The sequence below is a fragment of the Diceros bicornis genome, chromosome 10 (genome assembly GCF_020826845.1).
Source record: "Diceros bicornis minor isolate mBicDic1 chromosome 10, mDicBic1.mat.cur, whole genome shotgun sequence".
NCBI classification, from domain to species: domain Eukaryota; kingdom Metazoa; phylum Chordata; class Mammalia; order Perissodactyla; family Rhinocerotidae; genus Diceros; species Diceros bicornis.
Genome location: NC_080749.1, coordinates 47625129 through 47640743, shown reverse-complemented (window position 1 = coordinate 47640743; position 15615 = coordinate 47625129). Strand labels below are relative to the sequence as shown.

Here is a 15615-nt window from a genome sequence, read left to right as displayed (position 1 = left end):
CTTCCAAGCATATACATCATTTAAGAGCATAAGTGGCACCATACTGTGAAAGCTGTTTTATAGCCTCTTTTTTCATTTGTTGATATATTTCAGATAGGTCTCCAAGAACAAAATATGCTGTGGAAACACTTTTATTTTAATCATCTCAGAATATTACTTTGCGTGGATATTTAATATTTTATTGAATTACTTCATTATTTTCAAACATGCTGATGTTTCCCAGTGTCATTATTTTAAATATTATCTCAATAAACATCTTAGTATACATAGCTTTGTGTTTGTAATTGGTTATTTCATTAAGGTTTTTAAAAATTTGGAATCCCTAGGTTAAAGAGTATGCAAAGAGTAAGGTTATTTGATACATAACGACAAATGGCCTTCTAGAAAAGTTGATCCAATTTACCTGCCCATCTCTGTAGTATGATACAGTTCATTTCCCCACATCTTCACCAACATTAAGTATATTTATGATAATAATTCACATCTGCATGTTTACAATGTGCCAGACTCTAGATCTACTTTATTGATAAAGTGTCTGAACATTAGAAAGTTTAAACTGTTTTCCTGAATCCTCACAGATAAGTGGAGAATGAACTCCAAGTTCAGTCTGACCTTAAAAATGATGCTGTCAGTATGCTATATTATTTCCCAAAGTTTTATATGTTTATATGACCATTACATATCAAACATCTTTGATTACTAGTTATGTTGAACATTTTCTTTTTAAGTTTAGAGGTCACCAGAACTTCTTTTCTAATAAGTTCCCACAAGGCCTTGCCAATTATCCTAATGAGGTTTATATTTTCTTAGTGATATCTAACAATTCTCTATATGTTAATAATATTGCCAATTTGTATCTTATATATGCAGTGAATATATTTTCAAGTGTCTTTTTTATTTAAGTTGAATTTAGAGCATTTTCTAATATACATCAATGAACTTTCCAATAAAAAATCCCAGGAGGATTTTTTGTAGATATCAACAAGCTGACCCTAAAATTTATAGGGCAAAGTATAAGAATTAGAATACCAAAGCAGTTTTGAAAAAGAAGATGCACACTATCTGATCTCAAGACTTACTATGAAGCTACAGTTATCAAGACAGTGTGATAAAGGGAAAAAGTACAAATACATACATCAATAGGATAGAATAGAGAGGCTAGAAATAGACCCATACAAATATAATTGATTTTTGACAATGGTGCAGAGGCAATTTAATGGGGAAAAGATAGGCTTTCAAAAAAATAGTGATGGAACAGTTGGATGCCTGTATGCAAAATATTGAACCTCAATCTCTTACCTTATACAAAAACATACTCAAAATTGATCATATGTCTAAAAGTAAAACACTGAAATTATAAAACATTTAGAAGAAAAATAGGTGAAAATCTTTGTGACCTTGGGTTAGGCAAATAGCTCTTAGATATAACACAAAAACCATGACCCATAAGAGAAAAAATTTGATAAATATGACTTCATCAAAGTTAAAAACTCTTACTCTGTGAAAACCAGTCAAGAATATGAAAAAAAAGCCACAAAAGGAGAAAAATGTTTGCAAATTGCACATCTCCCGGAAGATTTTTATCCAGAATATTTATAAAGAACTCTCAAAATTCAACAATAGAAAGCTCAATAAAAAATCGGGCAAAATAAAATATACCTAGAACTCTTAAAACTCAACAAAAAGAAAAAAAAACTATTAAAAATGGGCCAAAGACCTGAACAGACACCTCACCAAAGAAGATATATAGATGACAAACAAGCACAAGAAAAGGTGTTTCACATCATATGTCATTAGGGAAATACAAATTAAAACAATGAAATACCACTACACACCTATTAGAATGGCCAAAATCCAAAACAGTGACAGCACCAAATGCTGGAGAGAATGCGGAGGAAGAAGAACTCTCCTTCACTGCTGATGGGAATGCAAAATGGTACAGCCACTCTGGAAGACAGCTTGGTGGTTTCTCACAAAACTAAACATGCTCTTACCAAGTGACTTAGCAATTGTGCTCAGTACTTACCCAAGGAGTTGAAAACTTATGTCCACATAAAATCTGCACATGAATATTTATAGAAGCTTTATTCATAACTGCCAAAACTTAGAAGCGACCAAGGTGTCTTTCAGTAGGTGAGTGGATAAATAAAGTGTGGTACATCCAGACAATGGAATATTTTCCAGTGCTGAAAAGAAAAGGGCTATCAAGCTACAAAAAGACATGGAGGAATCTTGAATGCATATTACTAAGTGAAAGAAGCCAATCTGAGAAGGCTGCATACTCTATGATTCCACCTATGTGACATTCTGGAAAAGGCAAAACTATGGAATCAGTAAAAAGATCAGTGGTTGCCAGGGGTTGGACAGGGAGGAGGAGGGATGAATACGTGCAGCACAAAAGGTTTTTAGGGTAGTAAAAATACTCTGTACGATACTACAATGATGGATACATGTCATAATACATTTGTCCAAACCCATAGAATGTACAGCACCGAGAATGAAACCTAATGTAAACTATGGGCATTGAGTGATAATGATGTGTCAATGTAGGTTCATCAGTTGTAACAAATGTACCCACTCTGGTCGGGGATATTGATAATGGGAGAAGCTATGCGTGTGTAGGGGAAGCAAAATATGAGAAATCTCTGTATCTTTCTGTCAATTTTGCTGTGAACCTAAAACTTCTCTAAAAAAATAAAATCTTTAAAAAAATTAGACAAAATATTTGAACAAACACTTCACAAAAGCATATTTATAGATGTTGAATAAACACAAGAAAAGAGGCTCAATATTATTATTCCTTAAGGAGGTGCAAATTAAAAACCACAATAACAATTTAGAATGGCTGAAATAAAATAAATAAAATAAAAACTGACAATACTAAATGCTGGTGAAGGTGTGGAGCAATGCGTATGCTCAGACATTGCTGGGGGAAATGCAAGATGGTACAAGCCATTTTGGAAACAGTTTTGCAGTGTCTTAGAAACTTAAAAATATACTTAACATGTGACACACAATGCCACTAGGGCATTTACCCACAATAAATGAAAACTTAAGATCCTCACAAAAATTTTTACTTGGATGCTTATTGCAGCTTATTCAAAACACCAAAAACTAAATAACCCAAATGTCCTTCAGTGGGTGAATGGATAAACAAACTGTGGTACATCTATACAATGGAATACTACTTAGCAATTATAAGGAACAAGCTACTGATACATGCAACAGCCAGAATGAATCTCAAACACATTATACTAAGTGAAAGAGGCCAGATGCATAAGATTACGTTCTGTGTGTTTCCACTGATAGGACATTCTGGAAAAGGCAAAACTATAGTGACCTAGACTAGTTCAGTTGCCAAGGACTGAGATGGGGAAGAGTTGACAATCAGCAGCTCAAGGGAATTTGGAGGGGTGATGGAACTGTGCTGTATCTTGATTGTGGTGAAGGTTACATGACTAAGCAATTGTCAAATCTCACGGAACTCTACAGCAAGAAGAGTGAATTTTATTGTTTATAAATATAAAAGTGAATAAATGACTTTTCATTTTTCTTCTGTTTTACATTGCTTAAATGCTTTCCTAAACCAAAGGCACACAAGCACCTGTAAGCTGTTGAATTTATTCAATGTTTCATAATACTTAAAAACATTTTCTAATATTTTAAATTTTTATCTATAATTTACTTTAATATTGTATGACGTGTAGATTACAACTTATTTTTCCCCCAAGTAGTTAAAGCATTATTTTAGGGGCCGGCCTTGTGGTGTAGTGGTTAAGTTCGTGTGCTCCACTTTGGAGGCCCGGGGTTCACAGGCTTGGATCCCGGGCGCAGACCTACGCACCGCTTATCAAGCCATGATGTGGCAGGCGTCCCACATATAAAGTAGGGGAAGATGGGCCTTGGATGTTAGCCCAGGCTAATCTTCCTCAGCAAAAAAGGAGGATTGGCAACAGATGTTAGCTCACAGCTAATATTCCTCACCGAAAAAAAAAAAATGAATTGTTCTAGTACCTTCTACTCAGTAAGCCATTGTTTTTCCCTGCTCTCCCTCCATTTGAAACTCCTTCTTCTTCAGATACTTATTAGTCATGTATGCTTCCAGTTGTTAATAGCCTTTCATTGGAAGGCCTCCCTGTTGATTTAGGATTATTTCTTTGTTGCATTTTAGGATTGCATGTATATAGTGTCTGTTTTTGGACTTTCTATTTCATTCCATCGCCTGATGATTTGTTTTTGTGTATGTCCTTGTTAGGCATTGATATCCTGTAGACATGTGTGCATAATACGTAATTCCACAGCTAATCGAAAGAAAGGGTTGGAGTCATTGCCATCTATGTCATTAACAAAGTCATAAGAGTGGCTTTGCTTGATCAGGAAGAACAGGGAGGACAGATGAGCAATAAGCTGAGGATGGGTCTCTAGGGAGCACTTTCATTTGAGCAAGAGTAATACATCAAGAGCTTTTGTTGGTATGTTATTTATTAAAGTGTTTATTGTTTTCAATTAGCTGACTTCACTCATTTATATTACCTATGGCCACCTATTGGTATTTGAGTTTGTGATTCATAACTTTGTGAAAGAACAGAGAAAGAAGAGCCTGTGAAAGGGGCCTTTACAAAGGGGTCTACAAGGTGTGAGGCAATCCAACCGGCAGGAGTGTCACAATAGCCCAGGGAGGGAAAGAAGAAAAATGAAGTTCACACCATCAAATACCCCTGAGAGAGCCAGTCAAGATAAGGGCTGCAGGTCACCTGGGCCTTTAGAGAGACCATGCTCTGTTAAATGGGGTTAGAAATCAGATCGCACTGTGCTGAGGAGTGACTGGATCTTAGAAATTGAAGCTAATGAATATAGACTGCTGCTGTGGAGAGTCTGAATGAGTTGGGGAGGAGAGAAATTGGATGGTAGTAGCGGTGAAATCTAGTGAAGAGAGAGGTCAGTTTGTTTTTTTTGTTGATTTACTTTTTTGGATGGAAGTTTGAAGAACGTGTATAGGTTGAAGGAAAAGGGCCAGCAAAGAAGTAAGAGTTGAAGATAAAGGACAAAAGGGAAATAACTAATGGCAACAGCCTCAGCATCAGTGATAGGGAATAAAATCAAACACAGGCTTTGCCTTGAATAGCAGGAAGGACTCCTGATCCTTTAAGGTTGGAGGAAAGAAAGTGAGAGTGTTCATAGATTTAGCTATTTGATGCTGGAGGGAATTGCAAGGATGGACAAGTAGTTTCCACACAATGACCTCAATTTTCTTGTTAAAATAGCAGGTGCACTGAGAGTGAAGGGGAGAGATTGTGTGGCTTGAGCGAGGTGATAAATTTCTGAAATAGTAGCTGACCACCATCAGACTGAAAGGATTAGTGAATGCTATTGCGGGGCTACCTCAGATTAGAAAACCGTAAATCTGCAGAGTGGTATAAACTTGCTCCTGCAGCACTCATGTGCGTGGGGGTAAGAAAAGAGAAGATTCGCTATAATTCAGATTTAAGGTTGCAGGTAGGGTGAGAGACGGGACAGGCTATAGAAATGTAGAGGGTAAGCTGCTGGTGTCCAAGCTAAATTCCAAGCAACACTTGGAGAACATGGAAAGAGCTAAGTCTCATTGGATTCCAAGAAACAGAAGTGAGAAGAAAAGTGTTTATTTCACTTGTAACCTAACATCACTTCTGACTTAACCTTACGTTTTTACATGAGGTAAAGGAAAACTTACCTTAATTTTCCTTTTCCCTAAATTTTCTCATTTACTTTATATTCACTCATTATTTTGTAAGACATGTTTCAGATACAAGGCCCAGTATAAGCAAATAAAAGGAAACTGCAACCATACAGATGGTCAAACAGAGGTGAGTTTCAAACTAGGGAGTCTGGAATTTAAAGTCTCAGTTGAATTTTAATTGAGAGCAAAATCTGTAGGTGGTTAGGAGGTTTTGTGGTTGATAGGGAATGAACGTTTATTGAGGTTGTGGAGGTTAGGGTTTGATCAGTGGTTCTCACCTTGGGATAATTTTGTCCCCCCCGGGGACATTGGGCAATGTCTGGAGACATTTTTAGTTTTCACAGCTCGGGGGTGGAGTACTACTGGCATGCCAGTAGTTCCAGGGATGTTGCTAAATATCCTACAATGCACAGGACAGCCCTCACAGCAAAGAATTATCTGATCAAAATGTCAATAGTGCTCAAGTTGAAAACTTGATTAGATAAATTATTTATAAGACTGATGGGAGAACGAAAATGGTAGGAAATCATCTGGAGAACCACTGAAGAAAGGTGGAGATGGAGGAACCACCCAGAGAATGGGCATGCCAGGCGATGTGAGATTCAAAGATGTATATTTGTGGGTGATGGTTTGTGAGAGGATGGAAGAGTCATTATTTGGAAGAATCCATGGGAAACTGGATTTGTGGTACAAATTTGCAAATGATTCCTGGGTTTAACTTTTGTAAAGCAAATACAGGGAGGATTAAAGCAAGGGAATTTAAGGAAAGCATATGCTATTTTCTACTTGTTTTTCGAAAAGTCATATTTCAGTTACCCTTAAACAAAAGAGTTTCTAGTTTTTTCCTTCAAAGCTTCCAGGTGAATGCAACAAAGGTTAATATTGGATTGGAAGGAGTCTATCTCTGACATAGTGACACTATTTGAGAAGTCTGTTTTCCCTGTAACCTTCCACCAGCCCTCTGTGTCTCTCATTTTTTTCTTTTGTTTTGGTTTCCCCAAAACAGACGACACCAGTTGCCTCTTTTGGTCAGCCTCAAAGAGCTGACTATCTCTTGTGTCTACAATACAACATGTAATAAATACTCTCTACTTTGGTTTAATTAAGATAATTGTTTAGAGAACAATCATGATCTTTACTTTGTACTTCTTTTAATACTCCAATACTGGACATTTATTTCCTTTAGATGATGTACTGCTTATAATACCTGCCTTTTGGAAGATGGAAGTAGTTGCAATATTTAATAGGTTTTGAGACCTTCCAATCTAAATGGTGTTTATTTGGATGGCTAGATATTCCTTTCATATTGACTTATTAACAATGAAAAAGAATTGATTTAACTATTTTTTTTTGCATATCAAATTGGCTAAAGCTTTCAATTCTACCCAGTAAAGTCAAGACTGAATAATTTTTAAGATAACATCAATTTATGTGATGAGTTCATCTATAGTTTAGATGGGTTGCAAAAAACGGGCAGGGTTATCTGGGCCATAAACACCTCCAGAATCCTGTGCTCAGCACCCAATGTTTCACAGAAAAATTCCAACCAGATTTTCATCAAAAGAAACCTAATGACTCATACGTTGATGATTACAAATAGTTTAATTTATTACCCAAATCTCCATACATCTCCTAATAAATCAAATGTACAAAGGAAGACATATGTCCTTTAAAAAAACTAGTGTACTATGTGAATGAAGTGGTATTTAAATAATTCCATTCTGTTTTCAATCCCAATACTCAGTGCTCTCCTAAAATGACAATAAGACTGATAATAAAACAACAAAAAGAAAATTATATAGAACCTTCTAGCACCATGTACCATCTATACGTATTGTCACAGAGATCCTTAACTACTTTAGGTTTATAATATATATTCAATTCAAAAAAAAAATTTTCCCCCATACACAGAAGAATAGTTGTAGTCTTTATCCCTTCAGTAAGTGAATGGACTAATCCACATTCAACTGTATATTTCTTTATTGCAAACATTTTGACAATATTTCATGTACATGTGGTAAACGTAATAATCATTTTAAAAAATATGTCTTTTCTTTCTGGTAAAATTGAGGAAGACACAGACTAGTTATTTTGCATACATTGACAACATTTACGTTAAAAAATGATGATTTAGAAAACTTACCAACTGGTGTAATAGTTCATCGCACTTCTTTTTAGTTGGCACTATGCAAGCAAAAGTGATATCTATTCTCTTTCGTGCAAATTGTGCAGTACTTAGTTGTTAGGCTTATTTAAAAACTCCACCACTCCATACACTCTATATTCTCTTTCCTGGTTTCTTTTCTCCATAGCACTATTACCAGCTAACATAATATATAATTAACTTTATTTTTTATTGCTTATATATTTCCACCTTCTAGAATGTAATTTCCACTAAGGTAAGGATATTGGTATATTTTATTCACTGCTGTTGTCCCCATGCACATATTAGGCATTTGATAAATATTTGTTGAATGATAGTGGTTGTTATATAAATTAATTTAACCACTTGTCTAATGGCATAATTAAGCAAGGAGTGTCTTCACTGACTTTTCAAAAAAGAAGTTTACTATTTTTAATTACTTGACTTGCTTTAACTTCTTAAGATATCACCTTTTTAAAAGCTTTTCATGGAAAGTATGGTACTGTGCAATTCCATTTCTGGACTCCCACTTCATTGCAAATCTCTTTACTCATCCAACTACTATTTGCATATGGATCCCTTAAGGTTTTATAGCATTCAATCCATTTCAAAGCTACATGTCTTTCTAGGTCATTGGGGAAATGATTTAATTCTCTAGTGAGCTTAATAAAGAAGTCGAATGTACTGGTATAAAAAAACCAACTAGGCAATGCGCACTTTTGTTCTTTTCACAGGTGTTTGCATAACTATTTTCCACAACATTAAATTTGCAGTTGTGGCAAAAAAGAGACTTTTATTTTTTAGAATCTCATATTACTTACTTGTATCATACTTGAAGAGCTATTTCAATAAAAGGTCAGTTGGGTGTGGGCGTGTGGGTTGTTATGGAGCAACACTTCCATTGGTATAAACTCTCAGTATTCTAAGCTAACAAAAGCCATAATGTGAAAATATGAACAATTCCCAAATAATTCTCATTGCACTTGAGAATTCATTACATGAATTTAAATCTAGCTTGTCATTTTAATTATACGTTGCTTGCATAAATGATAAGATTAATTTCTGAGTAACATATTGGTTGGGCAATTCCTGAGAACAGGAACCACCTTATTCATTTTGAAACAACCAAAGCACTTAGCCCATTGCTTTGTACATAGTAAGTCCTAAATAAATTTTAAAGGACTATATCATGGGATAAGTGAGGAAAAGATGTAGATATTGAAGACAAGCCTGACCAAGGCAATCAAAATAAAAGATTATTAATACTTTTTCATTTAAAATTATGAATATCTGGCATTGAGTCCCACAATATAAGGAAGTCAGAAATCATCCACTTTCTCAAATTATCCCCTTAGATTGAACTATTTTAACCTACATTGTAATTCAAACTTCAAAATGAATATTTTACATTAGATTATTATAATACTCTATTTAATAAGGGTAGGCTTACTTTGCTTTACTTTTCCATACTTATGACTCTAAACAACTTAGAAAAGGTCCTCAAAAATCCTTTTGCTCATTTATATTAATTGTCATTTTATTAAGGCCACATTTTCCAACAAAAGCATAATTTCTTTGACCGTACTTAGAGAAAGTCAGGGAATGGGGTTCAAAGAATTTTAGGATTGCTGACCAGCTATCCTAAATTATATGTGTCTATTTGTGTATGTTGTAGTCAAAGATACAAAAGAAATAAAAAATTTGCTAAATAGGTACATATTCCTTAACAAATCAGAAATAAAATTTCATAGGGATGCCTAATATTTATTTATTTTTATGTTAACAGTGCTACCTTTGAAAAAAGTGAAGCAAATTTTAATAACCAGTGGTTCTCCACTAAAACAATATTTTCTTTTAACCATCCCTTATTGAACCAAATAATACATTTCTGGAATAAAGGAATTTTTAAAAATCTTGAAGACATCTTGTTAAAAATATGTATTTTAAGTAAGAACATTTTTCCTTATTATCCAATTACATATTAGCAATAACAACTTGAAACAGTTACACGGTTATATCTCAGATCTGTAAAAACATGAAAATAATAATGTATGAACTGCTAACCTTGAGATCTCATGAACTCCAGTATCTTCCTGAAGACTCTATGCCTCTGAAAACATCTTTTCAGTCTGTTGATATCTCCTTACTTTTTCCTTAAAAAAGAAAAATATGTTTCAATATGTTACATAGGTTATATTTTCAAAGAGTAAAACTGACTACAAAGTGTAAATACAATGTGACACAGAGGAAAACCAATAGGAATCTTAGACTATAAATAAGGCATTAAATATAGAACTGAATGACTGTACTGTATAAAATTTAGCGTAGAAAGAATATCCCTCCTAGCAGAATGTAGTAAATTTCTAATCATACATACTTTCATTCATTTATTTACCTATTATTCAATCAACAAATATTACTATGGACAAGAAGTTAAATGCGTTCAGTTTTATTAATCAGCATTACACTAGATTTGAATAACTTTCTAGTCTCCAGGAGATTCATATACTCAAGACACACAAAAATCCAGGAAAATCAACCAAAATGTTGTAGCTAGATAGTTGATGAAAGTCACAATGAATATTTATTATGTTTTTTGGTTTGATTAAAGGAAACTATTTAATTCTAGAATTAACTCAAATATTTACATATTCAGATTTTAAGATAACTTAGGCTCTAAGAAAATAATTTAAACAAAACATTCTTTAAAATAACATGCTTTAACAAACATCTTGTTTTTAAAATTACAACACCACAGGTCAAAATGATTAGTGCAATAATTTAAAGAGGTGATAAAATCCTGGCAGTAATTACATACTTTTATTTTCCCAGACTAAAATGTTTATAATCACTTTTTCTAAAGAATTAATGAACTTTCCATTCCAATGTGTTAAGGTAAATCATTATTCCTTATACAAATGTAAAAATTTTCCTAAAATATGACGTAGAGAACTTGTGAAGTGTGGTTCATTTATTGTTTTTCCACAAGAGCCAGAAATGAACTATCACTGATTGTAGCCAATAACAATAGCTAGGGTAGAAATACTAACAGGTGACTTGAATGAAGAAACAGCCTGAGCAAGCAACTTATGCTGGTGTCGTTCAAATAAGCTTAAAACGTCAAAAATCTTCCAGAAAAAAAATTGTCTCAGAAAGATTGTTATCTCCAGGAGCCTCTTTCTCCCTTTAAACTTTATGTATATCTGCATGAATATGCATGGATACATAGATTTAGAACAAACTAGAATATCTGTGGCACCCACAACAGTAGCACAATGTTATCAAATTGTGGTTAGAATTATAGAGCTAACAGAGGTTATTGAGTCCAGTTTGGTTTTGAGGAAGCCCAGATTTAACAGAAGAACTTGAGAAATTTTGGAAAGATTGATTCAAAATTTAATTTTAAGTACGATTTCAAATATCTTAAAACTCTGTTGAGAACATTATACACTCAAATGATGACATACTCAAGACCACTGAAGCAATAACTTGCATTACCTGTTGTGCTCATTTTGGGGAATATTTCAGAATATAACTTTTTCTGTCTTCTCTATTAATGACACATATCCTGAGATCGCATGTTAAGCAATTAAAAACCAACAAGCAAGCATCCTAACAGATCTCTGCTGGTTTACAATGTGCCCACTGAATACAGACTTTAAAAAATTATTTGCAATTAAAGCAAGATACTAAAAATAAATTAGATGCTGAGTTGAATCTGTCTACAAATGTCATTCATAATCTCAGCTCAAATTTTCTTGTTAATGAAAATGAATTCCATATTACTTAAATGTCATTTTTACCTGTTGAGGTATCATTTAAGATTTTATCCTAAAAACAAAATAAGTTTTTGCTGCTATAAAAAAGTGAGGAAACTGCTATCTAGATCAGTCTCTTTATTTTATAAATCAGAAAACTGACTACTATATATTTGTGACATACAGCTAAATCTAAAGGAAGGGATTGTGTTTTTACTACCAATTGTTAAAATTAAAAACATAATTGTATTTTAAACCAAATAAATAAAAGACTTTCTTTAGGCATTTAAGGTAGTCTATTGAGAAAAGCAAAAGTATTGAGAAATCTAGTGATCTAAATTTACATACCTGTAATTAATCCTTAACTTAGAGGCCAAGGGACCCTTGGCAATGAAAGGAGGTCAGTCTCTAACCTGTTTGACAGTAAATGATGTGAAAATACATTTGATGGACAGGATTGACCCTGACAGAGGCCACTAGAGCCCTGGGAGTGAGTCCATCACAGAGGAAGAAGAATTCTAGAAGAACAATTAATATGCAATGCAGCATTCGATGCAAAGTTCCAAGCACTGGGGATCTGAGGATCAGCGCCAGTTCTCGGCACAGTGTGCAGTAGCTGATGCTGGAAACCATTCCAATTCAGCACCTTGGTTCTGTGGATGTGACTTGGGCGCCTTGACTGTGCACGACTGTGTGAGGAAATGTGGGTGCATGCATGTGAGAGAGAAAATTTAAAGAGTTGTTGTGCTAAGATCTATAAATCAATAGCACTCAGTGTGAGACCCAGGCAACTTTGTAGAGGAGTAATTCCTAGATAATGTACCTCAGGAAGATCTAGGGGCTGCTATTCTCCCTTTGCAAGCCCTCCAGGCACATCAGTGATGATCTACACAAGACCAGTGGGAACTGCCATTTTCCTGGAATCCTAGGTCTATGACGTGATCATGACCTGAGTTGGATATCCTCAGCACAGCCTGTTACACCACTACTTGAGTGGGATCCCAGTCCTATGGGTGGCCTTAGCAGTGACAAATGACATCTGGAACTGATTTGTGGATAAATACAACCATTCCAGGTAACATAAAAGCATTCAAGGTGGGGGGCCGGCCCCGTGGCGTAGCAGTTAAGTGCACGCACTCTGCTGCTGGCGGCCCGGTTGGGATCCCAGGTGCGCACCGAAGCACCGCTTGTCAGGCTGTGCTGTGGCGGCGTCCCATATAAAGTGGAGAAAGATGAGCACAGATGTTAGCCCAGGGCCCGTCTTCCTCAGCAAAAAGAGGAGGATTGGCATCAGATGTTAGCTCAGGGCTGACCTTCCTCACACACACACAAAAATAAATAAATAAATATTCAGGGAGGTGAAAGTTATAGAGCCTCAGAACAAGTATACTAACATAAATGTAACATCATTTGTCCTTATAAATCTTTTGTCGTGCTCATCTAACGCACCCCAGTTTCTGATTGAGCTCTATAAAAAATAAAATTAACATAAACCTATATTATCATTTAGAAATGTGCACCTAACACTTATGGTTCATATCTGGTCTTTTCTAACATCTGGGATTCAATTGAGAAATTCCCTGAGAACCAGTTTTTCACTTTTAGAAATTCCTGCAATATTGTAGAGCTAGAGGGAAAGGTGAGCACCATCTCTCCCTGTTTCGGGCTCCTTGGCTTCCTGGTTGCCCATGGACGTTACTGTAAATCATCCTACAAATCCCAGGAGCCATTCGGAGTGCCAAGGGTCAAGGAACTTTCCCATATCTGTCAACATTTTCTCTAAAGGGCTCCTTTAGTAGGTCAGTGAGGCACAAAGCTCTTGTTGGCATATTTTAATCAATAGCCACACTAGACTTCACTGAGGTTACTGAAGATAACCTCTCAGTGGTAGCCTTGACTGAGCTATACGATCAGCTTGTGATATTTTTAATGGATGATTCAATACTTAGCTACAAGGAAATATAACATTTTTATCTTGTTCCTGTCTTTTAAAAAAATCTTTCTTGCAAATGCTGGTGTTTTGAGAATATACTTATTCCTCCCAGAAACACAGAATTTGACACCCCCAAGCTGATCACTTCTGCATGCCTGGAAGCCTGGCTTATCTCATAGTTTCAGGATGTCAAAAGGAAATATCAGTCTAGGAACACAAGTGAAAAAATGTGAATTTGCTGTTCAGTGTTTCTAAGGTGAGGACAAGACTTATAAGCTCAGTGCAATAGTTTAATTGCATTTACAATTGCATCTCAAAATACAGTATTGCATAATTAATATGCCTGCAACCAGCAAGAGCATCATTCACTCTGAAGGATAGCTTCCTGACAGAAGGCAAGGGCAAAGGAATCTAGCAGGAAAGATCAATCCGCCACGTAAAGTTTGACTCTATTTTTTTAAGAGAATAAAACCCCAGTGAGAGTCACATTGATTCTATTTAGAATTATTTCTAAAGTAACAAAACCACTCCAATTTTGTACCTTCATACACATGCTGAAATGCAGCTATCAAAATATATGCAGCCCTTAATCCACTCATTTACCAAACAACAAAAAATGAATTCCATTTTTTCCTAACATGTGTTGAACTATAATAAAGCAGCATCACATGACCGAGAAAGTTTCTAAAATAATGATAGCACTTAGTCATTCTATTTCAGTTAAGTGGACAAGAGTTATCCAAACAAATTAAATCAGTCCTAGTTAGGCTATTTATATATTAGGTAGTCAACATGGGATTCTTCCACTCAATCAGCTGTGCTCGAAAGTGTGCAAACAATTTTCTAAAATTATTCAGATCTCTATTTAAAGGCATGGGAAAAGACATAACTACAATTACTGAGAATTTGCAAGAATTACAAGAGAATCTAGGTGGAAATTTAGGTAAAAATCTAAAAACCTAAAGAAGGAGACAGTTTCCCAGAAAATTGTAAATTAGCAAGACTGACCCAAGAAGAGATGCCAACTTGACTAGACAGACAATCATGAAAGGGATTAAAAAGGTGTTTCAAGTTCTATTATCTCAAGGGCAAATAAGATCAGCAGGGTATAGGGAAGCCTTAAAGAACCTGTATAATAAAAGTCTCCAAATTGTTTAGATCTTACATTTCACCAATAGAAATGCTTCTTGACCTCTCCACATTTTTCACTCACCCCACTCATGTTCACACTTCTCTACTTACCCACTTTAGGGTCCATTATTCATCAGGATAGTCTCTCCCTTGCATGTCCACTCACCAAGGCCTTTTTCTCTCTTCTTCAAATCAGTGTGACAAAAACAAACCCACCTGGTTAAATTCAGCTTTCTTCCTACCTTGAACCTGCCTCTAGGAGCTTACAGATCATTATGACTAGAGAAAATGTAGGATATTGCATTACCGGCATAGCTATTGATATATGACCACAAACTTCAAGTGGGTCCCCAGTAGCGCCTGACAATCTTATCACCTTTCCCTTATTAAGCCATGCTTCAACTCCACGATAACACTAAAAAGGGTACCTTTGCTTCTTTTCAACTCTCCAACATTTCTTCCCATCTCCTCTGTCTCAGTTTGTGATATTGCTTCTAAGAAAACTGGAAGGACCATGATTCAATTTCCTCTTCTTACCGCTATATCCTGTATACCCTTGATATTTGTACCCATCTAGTCAGACTTCAGTCTTGCTATCATGGAGAAACTGTTCTTTCTCCCACCTAACGTCATCTCCTTCTCTTAAGCCTTAGATTTCATTTCCTCTCACCAATTTTAGGTCTTTGCTACTTCAATTATCCCCTCTCTCTCTTGCATCATAATTTTTTCCCATTTTACTGTATTATTCCCATCTGTCTACAAATATGTTATAATATCTCCCAACTTAAAAAAGATTCCCTTTGCAACATTTCCTCATCTCACTATCTCCTTATTTCTCCACTCCATTTTAGAGCAACTTCCCAGGAAAAGGCATTCGTCATTACTCAGATGCAATTCTGTGTTGAACTCCCCCAAATTAGGCTTTATTTTCACA

General features: G+C 35.3%; 1 protein-coding gene across 1 annotated transcript in view; it reads right to left on the bottom strand.

Moving 5' to 3' along the window:
* The window catches only part of CSRNP3 (cysteine and serine rich nuclear protein 3), a 182405-nt gene that overhangs the window by 132485 nt on the left and 34305 nt on the right, over window positions 1-15615 (bottom strand). Inside the window, exon 3 of the mRNA XM_058549164.1 lies at window positions 9924-10012. Within this exon, the coding sequence (XP_058405147.1) occupies window positions 9924-9936 (13 nt within the window). The 5' untranslated portion in view covers window positions 9937-10012. The remainder of the gene's footprint in view (window positions 1-9923; window positions 10013-15615) is intronic.